General features: G+C 40.6%; 1 protein-coding gene across 1 annotated transcript in view; it reads right to left on the reverse strand.

The window, feature by feature from the left end:
- Positions 1–238: 238 nt before the first annotated feature.
- LOC110508770 (receptor-type tyrosine-protein phosphatase N2) overlaps positions 239–16,611 on the reverse strand; it is a 147,652-nt gene continuing 131,279 nt past the window's right edge. The window contains exons 20-25 of the mRNA XM_021589572.3: positions 16,269–16,388; positions 15,730–15,896; positions 8,564–8,617; positions 5,550–5,614; positions 3,190–3,263; positions 239–2,247 (exon numbers count right to left, since the gene is read on the reverse strand). Coding sequence (XP_021445247.1) covers positions 2,176–2,247; positions 3,190–3,263; positions 5,550–5,614; positions 8,564–8,617; positions 15,730–15,896; positions 16,269–16,388 — 552 coding nt within the window. The 3' untranslated portion in view covers positions 239–2,175. The remainder of the gene's footprint in view (positions 2,248–3,189; positions 3,264–5,549; positions 5,615–8,563; positions 8,618–15,729; positions 15,897–16,268; positions 16,389–16,611) is intronic.

A 16,611-nucleotide genomic window follows, 5' to 3' on the forward strand; every position in this document is an offset into this window, starting at 1 on the left:
GGAGATCAGAATAGCACCCAGCCATTCAGACACTCTGGCAAAGAAGAAAGAACCTTTGAACCAGAAGGAAACTTAGAATTTTAGAAAGAAACTAAGGATTCTTTGAGACCATTTTATAGGTATTGGGAAATAGGATCAGGTCTTTATAGAGGTTCCTTGCCTAATCAGACAATGCAAAAAAGAAATACGTACTGCCCAGCAGATAGTGGTGGAAAGAACAACATCTGGGAGTACAAGGTTGCAATACAACACGCCATCAATAATGGGACTTTATTCACAATAGTTTATCTTCACTGATAGAACAAAATATTTTCTGTTGTTTTTTTAATAATCATATATATACAAATTAATGGTCAAACCAGCCATCTCTTGCAATAAATTAGTTGAAAGCTTTTTGCAGTGGTTACAGTATGGGACACATAACATGGCCCGCTTTAACTCTGAATGTCTTCCAAATGGCACCCTATTCCCTTTATAGTGCACTACTTTTGACCAGGGACCAAAGGAAAAGAAGTGTAATAGAAAGAGAATCAGGTGCCATTTTGGAAGCACAGCCGTGATAGGTAAAATAAGTTTATGCCAATATGTAATATAACAATCCACTATCTTCCCCTCTGTACTTGCACTACTATTCTTCAGAAATGAATGTCTCAAATGGCATGATTATATATCCTTGGCTTGTCAAAGTAAATAGTAAATCATATCCTTGGCTTTCTTCATGGTGACATGATATATTTTGAGGCTGAAGGAGATACATTTGGGGAATAATAGTTTCAAAAAGCCATGTGCGAGTGTATGCAAAAAAAACAGGTCATATCATCTGCAATTCAGAAAATAGTGGGTGTACAAAAAACAGAATCCAGTGGACAAACATGAAAGCTTGACCCAAGATTTTGTGATCTAATGGCATGAGTCTAGTCAAAGCAGAAAGTGTTGGGGTAGAGCTGTAGGCCCGCGTGACTGTACAGGATACAAGCGTCTGCTAAATGGCATATATTATTATTATTTAGCTGACAGTACTCCTGTAGTGCAGACAAACCTGCCTGGTCAGCATCCAAAATGGCAACCTTTTCCCTACATAGTGCACTTGTTTTGACCAGAGCTCTGGTCAAAATAAGTTATCTATTGTATATAAGGAAAGGGTTGCCATTTGGAACGCAGATATGGACTCAGTTGTTAATAAGACACAGGGACATCCAGTGGCAGCTTATATTCACACTTAAGCCATTGATGCTACATGTACATCTAGGGCTTTATTCAATCCGTAGCACCGATGATCCACTTTATAGCATGATTGAAAATGAAAGGCAATGTTCCCGCGGTTGCGGAGGCTGCATTCACGGTAAAACTGCATTAACGGTAAACGCTGGATATGTCGACTAAATTAGAAATGACCTTCACATTTGAACCCAGATCTTCTGTGATACTTTGGCGATACGGATTGAATCCAGACCCTAGATTAAATGAACTGCTTTATTTACAAAATGACAATATCGTTTTCATTGTACATACAGTACACCAATTCATAGAACTGCTTTACTTGAGGCAGGCATTAGCTAGTTTAGTTTACTGACATTAGTTAAGTTTACTCACAATCGTTGTCCACAACATACAATTATTTGTCCAGGTCTGGACAAGCTGAAGAAACACATATTGCTTGGTGTAATTATCACTATGGTAACTAGAATTAACATCAGCATCATTGTTATCAGTGTTCACTTGACCTAATTAACCAGTTTTAATTTTAAATTTTTTTTAATACACATTACATGGTATGATTTAGTACACCGCATAATAGGATCAAAGTAAAAACAAATATTCAACTTAAATATGCCATATGATACAGATGTTGTGACCAAGATAATAATTTACACACACACAAAAACAATATTTCTGTCATTGATATATTCTAGTAATTTAACAGATAAACATGTTTTTCAATCAGTAAAAGTCTTGATGCACTAAATTGTCTGTTTGGAAACAAGCTCCATAGGTTCACAATAGATGTTTTTTTTATTATACACGACTAAGATCAGGTCATGCTCTCTCGCACAACATCCACAAAGACAGAGAGGTGGAGAGAAGGAGTGGGGGAAAGAAAGCGTGGGCGAGAGAAGGAGAACAGGAGGGAGGTCCCTGGGGAGATCTGCTGAGGCTTGGTAGTGGGTAAACCTCTCACTGTGGAAGAGCTTTGAGTATGGCGTTCACCTCCTCCGCAACAGCTGTCAATGCAAACTCAAACTGCTCCTGAGGTGGAGTAAGAGAGGGAGGAGAGAGAGATAGAGGAAGGGGGAGAGCGAGAGAGTGGGGGAGGGGGAGAGAGTGAGGGGAGAGAGTCATTGTAGAGTTAATGCCAATGTTCTTTCCAGATGAATTGCAATACAGAAATAGACACAGATCAGACTTACAAAGCAGCTATAGAGCTATAGAGAATCATGTGAAAGAAATCTAGAAAACAATGACTTCACTGCGATTGGTCACTTGATACAGAAGTTATTCAATAAGAAAGCACTAGGGGGAGTACAACTGTAGCGCTTACTAACGAAACAAATGACAAACATTTACAATGTATGTAGAACCCTTAACTAATGAAATCAAACTATATACAATAGGCTTATACGATATTGAAGAAAGCAAGACTTATACTAATAAAACATTTTCTCATCACCAATAATAGTGAAAAGATGAGTCACTCATTGAGGATACATGGTTTAATAAAGAATGGATCGATGTGACTGCTGGACCAATCTAATAATTCTCAGGGAATCCACACTATGATTGATGTTTCCAAACTGGCTGTCGATTGTCTGACCAGAACACATATTGTTAATTCTTTGTGTTTAGTGTTGGGGAATAACTTGGGTCTCATTTGAGCTGATACTCTGGAGAGAGAGCTCTGCCTCATGAAACAGACATAAAAGCTCCACATTTCTTGAGGACACAGAGTGGACCTGTGTTACCTATCGAAAGACAACTAACTGAGCCTGCCAGTTTTCTCTCTCTCTGTAAAATTATTTGGGAAGCACCATACACCCACTACAAACCTAGCACTGCACTAAATCAAAGGCTTTGAAAATGTGACCGCTACTAGTGCGCACCGCTAACTAGCTAGCCCATTTCATACCCTCCCTCCATCTCCTTTCAGAAATCACAGTCCATTAGAGTTCCCAGCAGAGGTGAGGACATTACCTTTGTCTGGACCATAGCTGGCCGCTGATCCCTCAAGTGCTCTAGGGTGGCAGCAATATCAATCTCCTTAGCACCTGCAACACAACACCAACAACAAATTGGACAGAGTTCAAAGCCAGGAGATAATCCAGGCAGCGTCTGTCAATCTCCTTTTTACTCGCTCCCTTTGGAACCTCCGCCATACAGCGACTGAAAATGATTACATTCATCCCATATCCACACAGATGCTACAAACAAGGCTCCGATTGTTTTAGTTGCCTAGATGAAAATGAGAGGGTGGGGAAAGAGAATGTTTGCAAAGGTATTTGTAAAACCACAAAATGTAAGATAAAGGAATCAGAGGGATTATTTTAGGATAAAATAAAATAAACACTTCAAATAAGAATTAGTTTTGACCAAAGCCCTGTCCCCCCTGTTGCTTTGTGAGCTAACCAAGGTGCCCCATAGGCTGTCGTAGTCTCAGGCAGCGAGGGATGGTGAGTGTCTGTCTGCCTGCCGATTTGCCTGTCTGTATTTCTGCCTGCCTACTTGGCAAGCTACCACCCAGGTGAATAGCTAGATGTGTTGGATACTGGGCAAGCAGAGTGGAGAACGCTCTCTTCCCTGTCCCTGCAGCACCAGCGCCCAGTCAGCCTGGCAGCTGGCCCTGCCCTCAGACCCAATGCCCAGTTGGCACTGCTCTATGCTCCCCTGTCGACCAAACACGGCTGTGATCACAAAGAAGACGGCTATCTGAGGCCCTTGAGTTGGGGGCAGACTACATGATCGCCTGTCTGGCGCTGAAGGCCTACTGTGAAACCTTTGGAGAAAATAAATAAGTAACAGAACGAGGGAGACAAACACAACAAAATTACATTAATGAGGAGTGGTGAGGAAAATGGAAAAAGAAAAAGCTAACTACATCAACCACTCCCACACTTTCCTCAGAAAATCTTTCCTGTGTATCAAAAGGGCAAACTTTTTTGTTTTACAAATCAAAAAATGAATAAGCAAGAATAGCTTATTCAAGCCATTCTCTTTCAATGACAGTTTTTACTCTACAGTTACAATAGAGTAACTCAAGTCTATTCCTCCCACCCAAGAATGGCGCTTGCACAGTTCTACGAGCACCACACTGATAAGTTCTTCATTTTCTAGGACTCAACAGCCAGGCTATTGTGCTGGTTGTAATAAACCAGACTGTGGAGGAACAGTATAAATGGCTCATTTGAGTTTCCCTCGCAAGATTCCCTTCAAGGAGGGGAGCTCTGAGAAGAAACAAGAGAAAGCCCCAAGTCCTTATGGGAGTTGTGAAAGAGACAGAGCCGTGGCTAGCAGCTGGACCCCGGGCTGAAAGAGACAGAGCTGTGGCTAGCAGCTGGACCCCGGGCTGAAAGCTCCTGCACTTGTGCTGCCGATTCTTAAGTTAGAGCGAACACTACAGCAGGAGAAAAAAAGAAGAGGCTTTGGTAGTAAGTAAAAAAAAAAAGGCATAATTCTCAGCCTCCGAATTTACAATTCATTCCTTGGGAGAAAGGTAAAGAGGGTAAAAAAAAAAGAGAGGAGAGTGATTTTGTGTCCAAGGGCATACAGGTCTTTGATCAGGCTGAGGGAACCTGGGCCTCCTGCTTCTCAGGAGACAGACAAAGAGGACCCTAACCCTAACTGGCCGGGCCCAGATTCCTCCCCGGCACAGAGAAAAAAGCCTTTGGGCTGCCTCACAGTGTGACAGCCTGGGAAAAGCCTCTCTCAGCAGGCCTAAGATGCCTGCTTTGGCCTTTGATCTTTCATTAAGGCCAGGGCCACAGCACCGGTCAGGAGATTGACATGCCTAATACACACAAATGTAAATGCATGGGTGAACACACACACACACACACACACACACACACAATACCACGACAAACCAAGGGGAGAATAGGTCAAGAACAAATGCGTGCGTGTGTGTGAATGCCATACTGAAGCAATTGGTGTAAGGTGCTTTCAATTTGAATGGAAGAACACATTTCAACAAATGTGCATGTGAGACTACATGAACACAATTAGGTATACTGTTTGCTGAAAAGAAATGGCATTAAATTCCAATAAACAGGATGAATTTATCTGCATGAACAAATTTACAATTTGCTTGACATAAATTGCCAGAATAGGAATTCTTAAACTACATTTACATCTGAAATCATCAATGTGAAAAGGAACACTGATATATATCTCCATATTTTTTTCTCTCCCATCGATCATTAATTCAGGGAAGCTGCACCCGAGCCAGTCACCCTCTAATGCTTTTAAAGTCCGACAGCTGAAAAAGTATGGCTTTAACGTTGACATGGCGATGCTGCTTAACATGCGTAAGGAGAAAAGAAAAGCTGTCTGACTCCCACCTTTAGCCATCTTATTGAGAACCATGTCAATCAGAATGTATGTTCCACTCCTCCCAGCGCCGTTGCTGCAAGAGAGAGAGAGAAGGAGAGACAGAGAGAGAAGGAGAGACAGAGAGAGAGAAGGAGAGACAGAGAGAGAGAAGGAGAGACAGAGAGAGAGAAGGAGAGACAGAGAGAGAGAAGGAGAGACAGAGAGAGAGAAGGAAAGACAGAGAGAGAGATGGGATGTCATTGGCATGACTTAAAAGACACAAGACTATTTCAATGTGTTATCGTTTTGGTCAAAACAATTTTTACTTATAGCCCTAAATGAATTGTTAATTTTGAATGCAATTTTTTGTTGTTTGATATTGTATCAGCTTATAAAAATGTGAGCTGTTTTTAACAAGTGACAACATAGAGGAGGGTTTAATATTCCAAGCATATAAAATTACTAGCGCTATTTTGAGAGGCTGAACGACATCAAACCATGATGATTTTTGTATAAAAAGGTTGTTCTGGGGTTTCAATATAATAACAGGAATAGTAAACCATTCTCAAAAGTGGCAAAGCTGCAATATGATGCAAAGAAGAGTACATTTATTTGATTAAAATTGCTGGTGAAAAACTAACAAAAACACTCCGTACATGTAGAAAAAATAGGGGGTAAACTGAACATTTAGTTTGATGAATAGAGATGCAGTACTATTTTAATCTATGTCTTTTCATTTCTAAATCTGGTGTTGGTGCTGTAAAAGAAAAAGAAAAGACACCAAATCCCCTTAAAAAAGCACGAGACGTGTAGATACACACACAGTAAACACACCGTTGTGTATCTGAACAAACTAGGCAGAGATAATTGGGCACAATCCCGCTACAGTATACAGGATGTGCTTCTCAAATGCCCCCTTATCCCTTTGTAGTGCAGAACTTTTGGGCCTGGTATAGTACCACTATGAATAGACTAGGGTGCCATTTGGAACGTAGACAGGGACTCCGGGGCAATACTGCTATCTATGTCTGGGATCTGAGGTCTGCAGTTTGCAGTATGTATCGATACCTAGCAACGCCTAGCACGGGTCATTATGAACTGATCAAAGATAAGGCTGAGGACAAAGCCCTGGGCCACAGAAAACACATTTTAAGATGTTTGTTTGCCTGCCTGGCCTCGACTGGCTAGCCACTCAGAGCTGAGCTAAACTGATCTGAACTGAGATAGAGACCTGTGATTTATCTGCAAGGTGCCTCTGTATAGTCTACTAGGCTATAGCTATGCTAATGTTGTTGCTTGTGCTATTGGTTATATGAAAACTGAAAACACAAGCTTTAAACTACACTGAACAAAAATATAAACTCAACATACAACAATATCAAACATTTTACTGAGTTACAGTTCATATAAGGAAATCAGTTAACTCGTATACTTTATTTAGGCCCTAATCTATGGATTTCACATGACTGTTCACAGATACCTTTAAAAAAGGTAGGGCGTGGATCAGAAAACCAGTCAGTATCTGGTGTGACTACCATTGCCTCATGCAGCGCAACACATCTCCTTTGCATAGAGTTGATCAGGCTGTTGATTGTGGCCTGTAGAATGTTGTCAATGGCTGTGCAAAGTTGCTGGATATTAGCGGGAACTGGAACACGCTGTTGTACTCGTCAATCCAGAGCATCCTCAATGGGTGACATGTCTGTTGAGTATGCAGGCCATGGAAGAACTGGGATATTTTCAGCTTCCTGGAATTGTGTACTGATCCTTGCGACATGGGGCCGTGTATTATCACGCTGAAACATGAGGTGATGGAGGTGGATAAATGACACGACAATGGGCCTCAGGATCTTGTCACGGTATCTCATCATTCAAATTGCCAATGATAAAATGCAATTGTATTCGTTGTTTGTAGCTTATGCCTGCCCATACCATAACCCTACCACCACCATGAGGCACACTGTTCACAACATTGACATCAGCAATCTGCTCACCCACACAACGCCATACAGGCTGTCTGCCATGTGCCCGTTACAGTTAAAACCAGGATTCATCCGTGAAGAGCACATTTCTCCAGCGTGCCAGTGGCCAATGAAGGTGAGCATTTTCCCACTGAAGTCGGTTAATACGCCGAACTGCAGTCAGGTCAAGACCCTGGTGAGGACAACGAGCACGCAGCTGAGCTTCCCTGAGACGGTTCCTGACAGTTTGTGCAGAAATTCTTCAGTTGTGCAAACCCACAGTTTCATCAGCTGTCCAGGTGGCTGGTCCTTGACGATCCCGCAGGTGAAGAAGCTGGATGTGGAGGTCCTGGGCTGCCGTGGTTACACGTAGTCTTCGGTTTGAGGCCAGTTGGACGTACTGCCAAATGATCTAAATTGACATTGGAAGTGGCTTATAGAGAAATTAACATACAATTATCTGGCAACAGCTCTGGTGGACATTCCTGCAGTCAGCATTCCAATTGCATGCTCTCTCAAAACTTGAGACATCTGTGGCATTGTGTTGCGTTACAAAACTGCACATATTAGAGTGGCCTTTTATTGTCCCCAGCACAAGGTGCACCTGTGTAATGATCATGCTGTTTAAACAGCTTCCTGATATGCCACACCTGTCAGGTGGATGGATTATCTTGACAAAGGAGAAATGCTCACGAACAGGGATGTAAACAAATTTGTGCACAAAATGTGAGAGAAATATGTTTTTGTGCGTATGGAACATTTCTGGGATCTTTTATCTCAGCTCATGAAACATGGGACCAACACTTTTAATTTTGTGTTTATATTTTTGTTCAGTGTATAAACTATATTCCAACCATTTATTTCAGGTTTCAGGGTTGATCTATTTTTGGGAACTGTGGTTTGGAGCATATATATGAAAGGAAAACACAGTAGATCTATGCATAATAGATCTATGCATAATAGTATGACTCTGAGAGAGAGGGGTGTTATAATCATAGATGTAAGACCCACCTTAGACATATGGCATTCTGTGATTACATAATTGACTTCCTCTACTGAGGTACAATACTGTTTATACTTGCCTGCAGTGGACTATTATAGGACAAGACCTTCCCCGGTAGCACTTGTTAACCTTTCTGCAACAGAACAGACAGACATAAAGCATCATAAACCGTATGTCAAATCACAACATCAAAATGAGATCAAATGAGTACACCCAGTGATTGAACCAATTTTATTCCCATTATGATCGGTTTTAATTGGTCAACACTTTTCATATTAATAAGGCCCTGAAGACTAGAACAAGTATACATCAAGGTTAAATATTATAATGATACTGTGGACTTTGAAAAGATACATCCCTTCTCAATCTATAAAAAAATATATAAATCCACATTTCACAACCATAATTAATGAAGACCTATTTAATGAAGATATGCCATTGCAGTGGTGATATATTGGATTGTGGTAATGAGGTGTGGTGGCTGCTGGGTATCTGCATCTCAAATGACACATTAGTGCTCTACTTTTGACCAGGGTGCCATTTTGAGATGCAGCCCCTTGTCCACCATGCATTAACCTTGTACAATTAAAGACATTATACAGTGGCAAGACACACTCCTGCCAACAGCACCGTACAGCGGCCCTCACATTGTTAATTGGCTGTTGTTGTGGGGGGGGGGGAATTATGTTGGACCAGATCTTTTCATCATGGAACGCAATAACTAAAATGTTAAAGGGGAAGGGGGTGGTGGAGGTAAGGGGTCACTCACTCCCATAAAAGTACATGCAGTAGGCTAATGATCTACTGAAACTTCTAGAACTAAATAAGAATTCAACTTCCATCTGTATGTATACTACAGTGTAGGGTGGAATGTATAGGGTTGAAATCCCAGTAACCAAGCTTTACCCAGAATTTACTGCCCAAAACCACTCCCTTTTCCAAGGATAAATAACTGCAAGAAACCGGTAAATTATAATAAATTATTTATATGAACATGGCATGAAATGGAACAGTTAAATTATATGCAGTGTCTAAATCTGGCTTCTCTACGGCCTCCGCATGATGAATCAACGCTCAGGGTGGGGACAGACAGCCCATCTCAGTATGGAGCGCACTTCACAATGCATGTAGACCTATTTCCTCATCATGGTAACTGTTTTTCTTGTGACAGGTAGGCCTACATTTGCTGCAACATAGCCTATGCTACAGTAATATAAAGACTGAACGTCTAATTTACCCATCTTCATCTGGCTTTCTGGGGTCATCTAGTTTTTTAATTGCAGCTCCAGAGTTTTACAACAGCCTGTCACTAGAATATCTTGCTTTAAATCAGTGCACGCGCGAGCACTCTCTCGCAGTCTTTCTCTCTCTCGATCAACTCCATTCAAATTGCATCCAAAATGTTTAATCCTGTTCTAGATTGATACAGTGCCTTGCGAAAGTATTCGGCCCCCTTGAACTTTGCGACCTTTTGCCACATTTCAGGCTTCAAACATAAAGATATAAAACTGTATTTTTTTGTGAAGAATCAACAACAAGTGGGACACAATCATGAAGTGGAACGACATTTATTGGATATTTCAAACTTTTTTAACAAATCAAAAACTGAAAAATTGGGCGTGCAAAATTATTCAGCCCCTTTACTTTCAGTGCAGCAGACTCTCTCCAGAAGTTCAGTGAGGATCTCTGAATGATCCAATGTTGACCTAAATGACTAATGATGATAAATACAATCCACCTGTGTGTAATCAAGTCTCCGTATAAATTCACCTGCACTGTGATAGTCTCAGAGGTCCGTTAAAAGCGCAGAGAACATCATGAAGAACAAGGAACACACCAGGCAGGTCCGAGATACTGTTGTGAAGAAGTTTAAAGCCGGATTTGGATACAAAAAGATTTCCCAAGCTTTAAACATCCCAAGGAGCACTGTGCAAGCGATAATATTGAAATGGAAGGAGTATCAGACCACTGCAAATCTACCAAGACCTGGCCCCCTCTAAACTTTCAGCTCATACAAGGAGAAGACTGATCAGAGATGCAGCCAAGAGGCCCATGATCACTCTGGATGAACTGCAAAGATCTACAGCTGAGGTGGGAGACTCTGTCCATAGGACAACAATCAGTCATATATTGCACAAATCTGGCCTTTATGGAAGAGTGGCAAGAAGAAAGCCATTTCTTAAAGATATCCATAAAAAGTGTTGTTTAAAGTTTGCCACAAGCCACCTGGGAGACACACCAAACATGTGGAAGAAGGTGCTCTGGTCAGATGAAACCAAAATTGAACTTTTTGGCAACAATGCAAAACATTATGTTTGGCGTAAAAGCAACACAGCTGAACACACCATCCCCACTGTCAAACATGGTGGTGGCAGCATCATGGTTTGGGCCTGCTTTTCTTCAGCAGGGACAGGGAAGATGGTTAAAATTGTTGGGAAAATGGATGGAGCCAAATACAGGACCATTCTGGAAGAAAACCTGATGCAGTCTGCAAAAGACCTGAGACTGGGACGGAGATTTGTCTTCCAACAAGACAATGATCCAAAACATAAAGCAAAATCTACAATGGAATGGTTCAAAAATAAACATATCCAGGTGTTACAATGGCCAAGTCAAAGTCCAGACCTGAATCCAATCGAGAATCTGTGGAAAGAACTGAAAACTGCTGTTCACAAATGCTCTCCATCCAACCTCACTGAGCTCGAACTGTTTTGCAAGGAGGAATGGGAAAAAATGTCAGTCTCTCGATGTGCAAAACTGATAGAGACATACCCCAAGCGACTTACAGCTGTAATCGCAGCAAAAGGTGGCGCTACAAACTTAAGGGGGCTGAATAATTTTGCACGCCCAATTTTTCAGTTTTTGATTTGTTAAAAAAGTTTGAAATATCCAATAAATGTCGTTCCATTTCATGATTGTGTCCCACTTGTTGTTTATTCTTCACAAAAAAATACAGTTTTATATCTTTATGTTTGAAGCCTGAAATGTGGCAAAAGGTCGCAAAGTTCAAGGGGGCCGAATACTTTCGCAAGGCACTGTATATAGCCTTATATATAGATGTCCTAGCTTCCCTCTTTCAAGTAATACATTCAATGCAGTATTAGCCTTATATTTAGTTAATGAATGATGGGTTATGCATCATAAGCTTCTAACTTATAGCCTCTGTCTCTTGCCGCAGTGCTTCAATGGCCTCTCCTTAAAAAAACGCTACTTAGCTCTTGGAGTCCCATGCAGGAAAAGCTAGACTAGAATAGCTTGCTGGACATAATCTTTTGGGCATTTCTTATACCAATAGACTATTTGAAGAGGGATGCAAGCTCTTGTTTGCTAAATGTTAAATACAGAAGCTAATAGAACTCACAGGTAGTTTGAAAGAAGAGGGAATGAGGGATGGTGGTAGGCTAAAGCAGTTATTTATTCAGACCGATAATCATTCAATCTTCATGAAGAGAAGTGAAAGCCTTCTGCATCTAATTCAAGTCCTATATTATTGAAGCATGTCATTAGAATGATGAAGATAAGTACAACAAAACTTGTTTCATTTAACCGTTGAAAGAGAGGAAGGAATGAAGCAACAATAGAGAGAGAAAGAGGAGGTAGGCTAATAACATTATGGGAAATATTATGAAAGGTATATATGCGTCAGCCTACTAATTATACAAATAGGCTCTATTATATTTCAAAATTAAAATCAAATTCACTAGCTTATACTTGTAACTTTGTAGACCGCATTTGCTGCACCACATTTGCATGTTCTCTTCTGCTTTATCATGGCTTGAATGATGTGCGTAATTCCAGCCCATATAATACAGTATAATACAATACAGTAGGGTAATACAGTTCACACTCAAAATGATTAGCCTACTGGAGCTAGTTTAATTTATTTACCCAAGAGCTCATATACTGTAGCTAGCTACATCTATGGGCTGTTATGTTTTTCTGTTGTGCGTAATGTGCAGTAGCCTATATCATAGGTTATATGTATTGGACAATGGCACAATCATTTGGGCTTTTTTAGGCTTGGGCTCATTAAATGTCATTTATCTAGGGATCATACAATTTTTATTTAATACATGACTCATCAGGCTCAGGTAGCATCAGGGTTTAATTTTTTCATCCTGATCAAAGCTCTAATCAAATCCAGACATATTTGTATGCTCTATAATTCTTTTGAATGACACTTCCCGTTTTGGCGGGAAATACCGATTTACCCGAGAGAAAAGTGATTTACTTTCAGGTTGTAACATTTGTAAAATATCAGGAAAATATTCAACCCTACTACAGTACTTACAGTTGAAATCGGAAGTTTACATACACCTTAGCCGAAAATAAATTTAAACATTTAATCCTAGTAAAAATTCCCTGCCTTAGGTCAGTTAGGATCACCATTTTATTTTAAGAATCTGAAATGTCAGAATAATAGTAGAGAGAATGATTTATTTCAGCTTTTATTTCTTTCATCACATTCCCCAGTGGGTCAGACGTTTACATACACTCAATTAGTATTTGGTAGCATTGCGTTTAAATTGTTTAACTTAGGTCAAACGTTTAGCCTTCCACAAGCTTCCCACAATAAGTTGGGTGAATTTTGGCCCATTCCTCCTGACAGAGCTGGTGTAACTGAGTCAGGTTTGTAGGCCTCCTTGCTCGCACAAGCTTTTTCAGTTCTGCCCACACATTTTCTATACGATTGATGTCAGGGCTTTGTGATGGCCACTCCAATACCTTGACTTTGTTGTCCTTAAGCCATTTTGCCACACCTTTGGAAGTATACTTGGGGTCATTGTCCATTTGGAAGACCCATTTGCAACCAAGCATTAATTTCCTGACTGATGCCTTGAGATGTTGCTTCAATATATCCACATAATTTTCTACTCTCATGATGCCATCTATTTTCTGAAGTGCACCAGTCCCTCTACAGCAAAGCACCCCCACAAAATTATGCTGCCACCCCTGTGCTTCACGGTTGGAATGGTGTTCTTCGGCTAGCCTCCCCCTTTTTCCTTCAAACATAACAATGGTCTTTATGGCCAAACTGTTTTATTTTTGTTTCATCAGAGGACATTTCACCAAAAAGTACGATATTTGTCCCCATGTGCAGTTGCAAACCGCAATCTGGCTTTTTTATGGCGGTTTTGGAGCAGTGGCTTCTTCCTTGCTGAGTGGCCTTTCAGGTTATGCCGATATGGGACTCGTTTTACTGTGGATATAGATACTTTTGTACCTGTTTCCTCCAGCATCTTCACAAGGTCCTTTGCTGTTGTTCTGGGATTGATTTGTACTTTTCGCACCAAAGTACGTTCATCTCTAGGAGACAGAACACGTCTCCTTCCTGATCGGTATAACAGCTGCGTGGTCCCATGGTGTTTTGTTTATACTTGCATACTATTGTTTGTACAGATGAACGTGGTACCTTCAGGCATTTGGAAATTGCTCCCAAGGATGAACCAGACTTGTGGAGGTCTACAATTTTTTTTCTGAGGTCTTGGCTGATTTCTTTTGATTTTCCCATGATGTCAAGCAAAGAGGCACTGAGTTTGAAGGTAGGCATTGAAATACACCCACAGGTACACCTCCAATTGACTCAAATTATGTCAAGTAGCCTATCAGAAGCTTCTAAAGGCATTTTCTGGAATTTCCAAGCTGTTTAAAGGCACAGTCAACATAGTGTATGTAAACTTCTGACCCACTGGAATTGTGATACAGTGAATTATAAGTGAAATAATCTGTCTGTAAACAATTTTTGGAAAAATGACTTGTGTCTTGCACAAAGTAGATGGCCTAACCAACTTGCCAAAACTATAGTTTGTTAACAAGAAATTTGTGGAGTGGTTGAAAAAACGAGTTTTAATGACTCTAACCTAAGTGTATGTAAACTTTCGACTTCAACTGTATACAATTACTGTATGTTAGGCAGGACACTGAATACTTATGCCTAGGGATTTATTTCAAGCTCTCACTATATTCCCCAATGTTTATCTCTTTAAGAAACTGGATTTAAATTAATAGTATTCCTTCATCGATCAAAAGTAAATTGACAGAAAATGTTACGCAACAAACCGAAAAACCAATTCACAATTCAGAAGTACCAAACCCACCATGAACCAAATTACCTTAGGAACAACAGCAGATCACCAATGGGGGGTTGGGGGGAAGTGGGGGAATTCAAAGGAGGGAGGTGATCCTTAAATAAGTTAAACGTATAGAGTATCATTCAGAGGAAGTCAAGCAAATCATGAGCAAGCAAAAGGTGAGAGGTCATTAGAGAGAGGAAGAGAGGCTGAGGAGAGAGAGGAGGAGCAGGGAGATTCCGCAAGGCCCCTGGTTGCAGAGTCACAGTTTCCAATGATCACTTTTGTGACTATGCAACTGGGCTCATATTACTAGCTGCAACATCACAAAAATGACACTGGCAACCGCTAATTAGCTGGCAAAATAACACAAGGAAGAAAACAAACCAAAACAGGTAGGTAGCTATGAAACTGAGAAATAAAAGAAAGTGCTGCACGATCAGAAGTAAGACTTGTTCATTAAATACATGGCGGCATACAGAGAGAGGAATTAGCTCGCAGTTTATGATCTCGAACCCTCAAGTGTGATAATTGCTGTCGAAACCACAAACTAAGATTCAGATTCAAGTGTTACTGCAATAGCATGTGATAAGAAATTGAGCGAGAACACATTTTTAATCCTAGTATTTCTCCTCACCATTCCCTCACCCCATGATAAATGCCTACACTGACCACAGTTGGTGGCTTGATGGCAGTATGATGTGTTTCACCACATATTCTGGCCCTGCTCTTTCCCGGAAGATCTAACCTCATAAGTGTGCAGCACAAATACAATAACACCAGGATATATAACATCACAGTACTCAGACTTGTCCTGTTATTTGAAAAATTCCTCAGTGGGCCTAAGAGAGCAGCAAGGTTAGCAATAAAGAGATTTACTGAGTCATAGTATATCTTAAGAAGACTGAAGACTGGCACATAAAGTCAGAGGAAAAGAAGGAAACTAAAGGTTTAATCCCACAAAATACCTTATTGTTACCATATCAATCTGACAGCAATAGGGTTGCAAAAGTCTAGTAACTTTCCCAGATTTTCTAGAAATCCATGTTTTCCGAGGAATCTTCCGATCAGGATTTCTGGAAAACCTGGGATTTTTTTGAAAGTTTGCAGATTTTTACAACTGTAGATAGTGGTGAGGACAGCCCTGTGGAGCCCTGACTCTAGGAAGTCCTACCTGCGGAAGTCCAGGAGTGTCCGACTGGACTCAGGGACATTCTGGTTGAGCCAGGTAAGGAAGTGGAACTGTGTGACGGTGCGAGTCTCGTTGGTCTGCATGTTCTTTAGGTAGAAACTACGAACCAAGAAGTCATCACACCAGATGTGCTCCGACACCAGGTTCACCTATAGAGGAAGTTATGTCAGAGTCATATAAATATAATGAGTTCTCATTCTTATTCTATTGTAAGTTATCCGTGAATACACAGTAAAACATGTGCACTTGATTTTAAATATGCAGTGCACTGTGCACCTTACAGAAAAGTTAGAAAACGGGTATTACTGACTGTGCTTTTACAGTATATAAGTAAACAGTTGAATGCAATTAAAACTGAGTACATTTGCAACCAAATTATGTTGAAATTACACATGAATTTTAAAATAAAAACGACTATAACCATATTTCCGATTTAGAGCAATAACAATAGATAAGACTAGAAAAACAAAAAAAAAATCATTTTGAGCGAACATCAGACATTGGATAACCAGGCCTGGTACCTCGTAGATGTGGTAGAGGTTGGACCCCTCGTCAGGCCAGTAGTGGTAGCACTGTTTGACTCCACTCTCAGTGAGGGGCGTCAGCATGACAATGACCACACAGCCATTCTCCCAAACCATCTGCACACAAAAGACAGAGAACGGCCATTTTGTCACAAGGCAACACCCGGTAATTGCCTCGTGACATGCACCCTCACGCTATTCTATTGAGACGCTCCCACATACACTTCAAACGTTTATGTATGAGCCCATTTACTAGTATTAGAGGGAAAAGACAAAACATGACAAACAGGAATATGGAAAAAATGCTTGATTAAAATTATGAATTATCATCCATTCCTTC

This window comes from Oncorhynchus mykiss, chromosome 28, assembly GCF_057628025.1.
Source record: "Oncorhynchus mykiss isolate SJ-2025 chromosome 28, ASM5762802v1, whole genome shotgun sequence".
In the NCBI taxonomy this organism is placed as follows: Eukaryota; Metazoa; Chordata; class Actinopteri; order Salmoniformes; family Salmonidae; genus Oncorhynchus; species Oncorhynchus mykiss.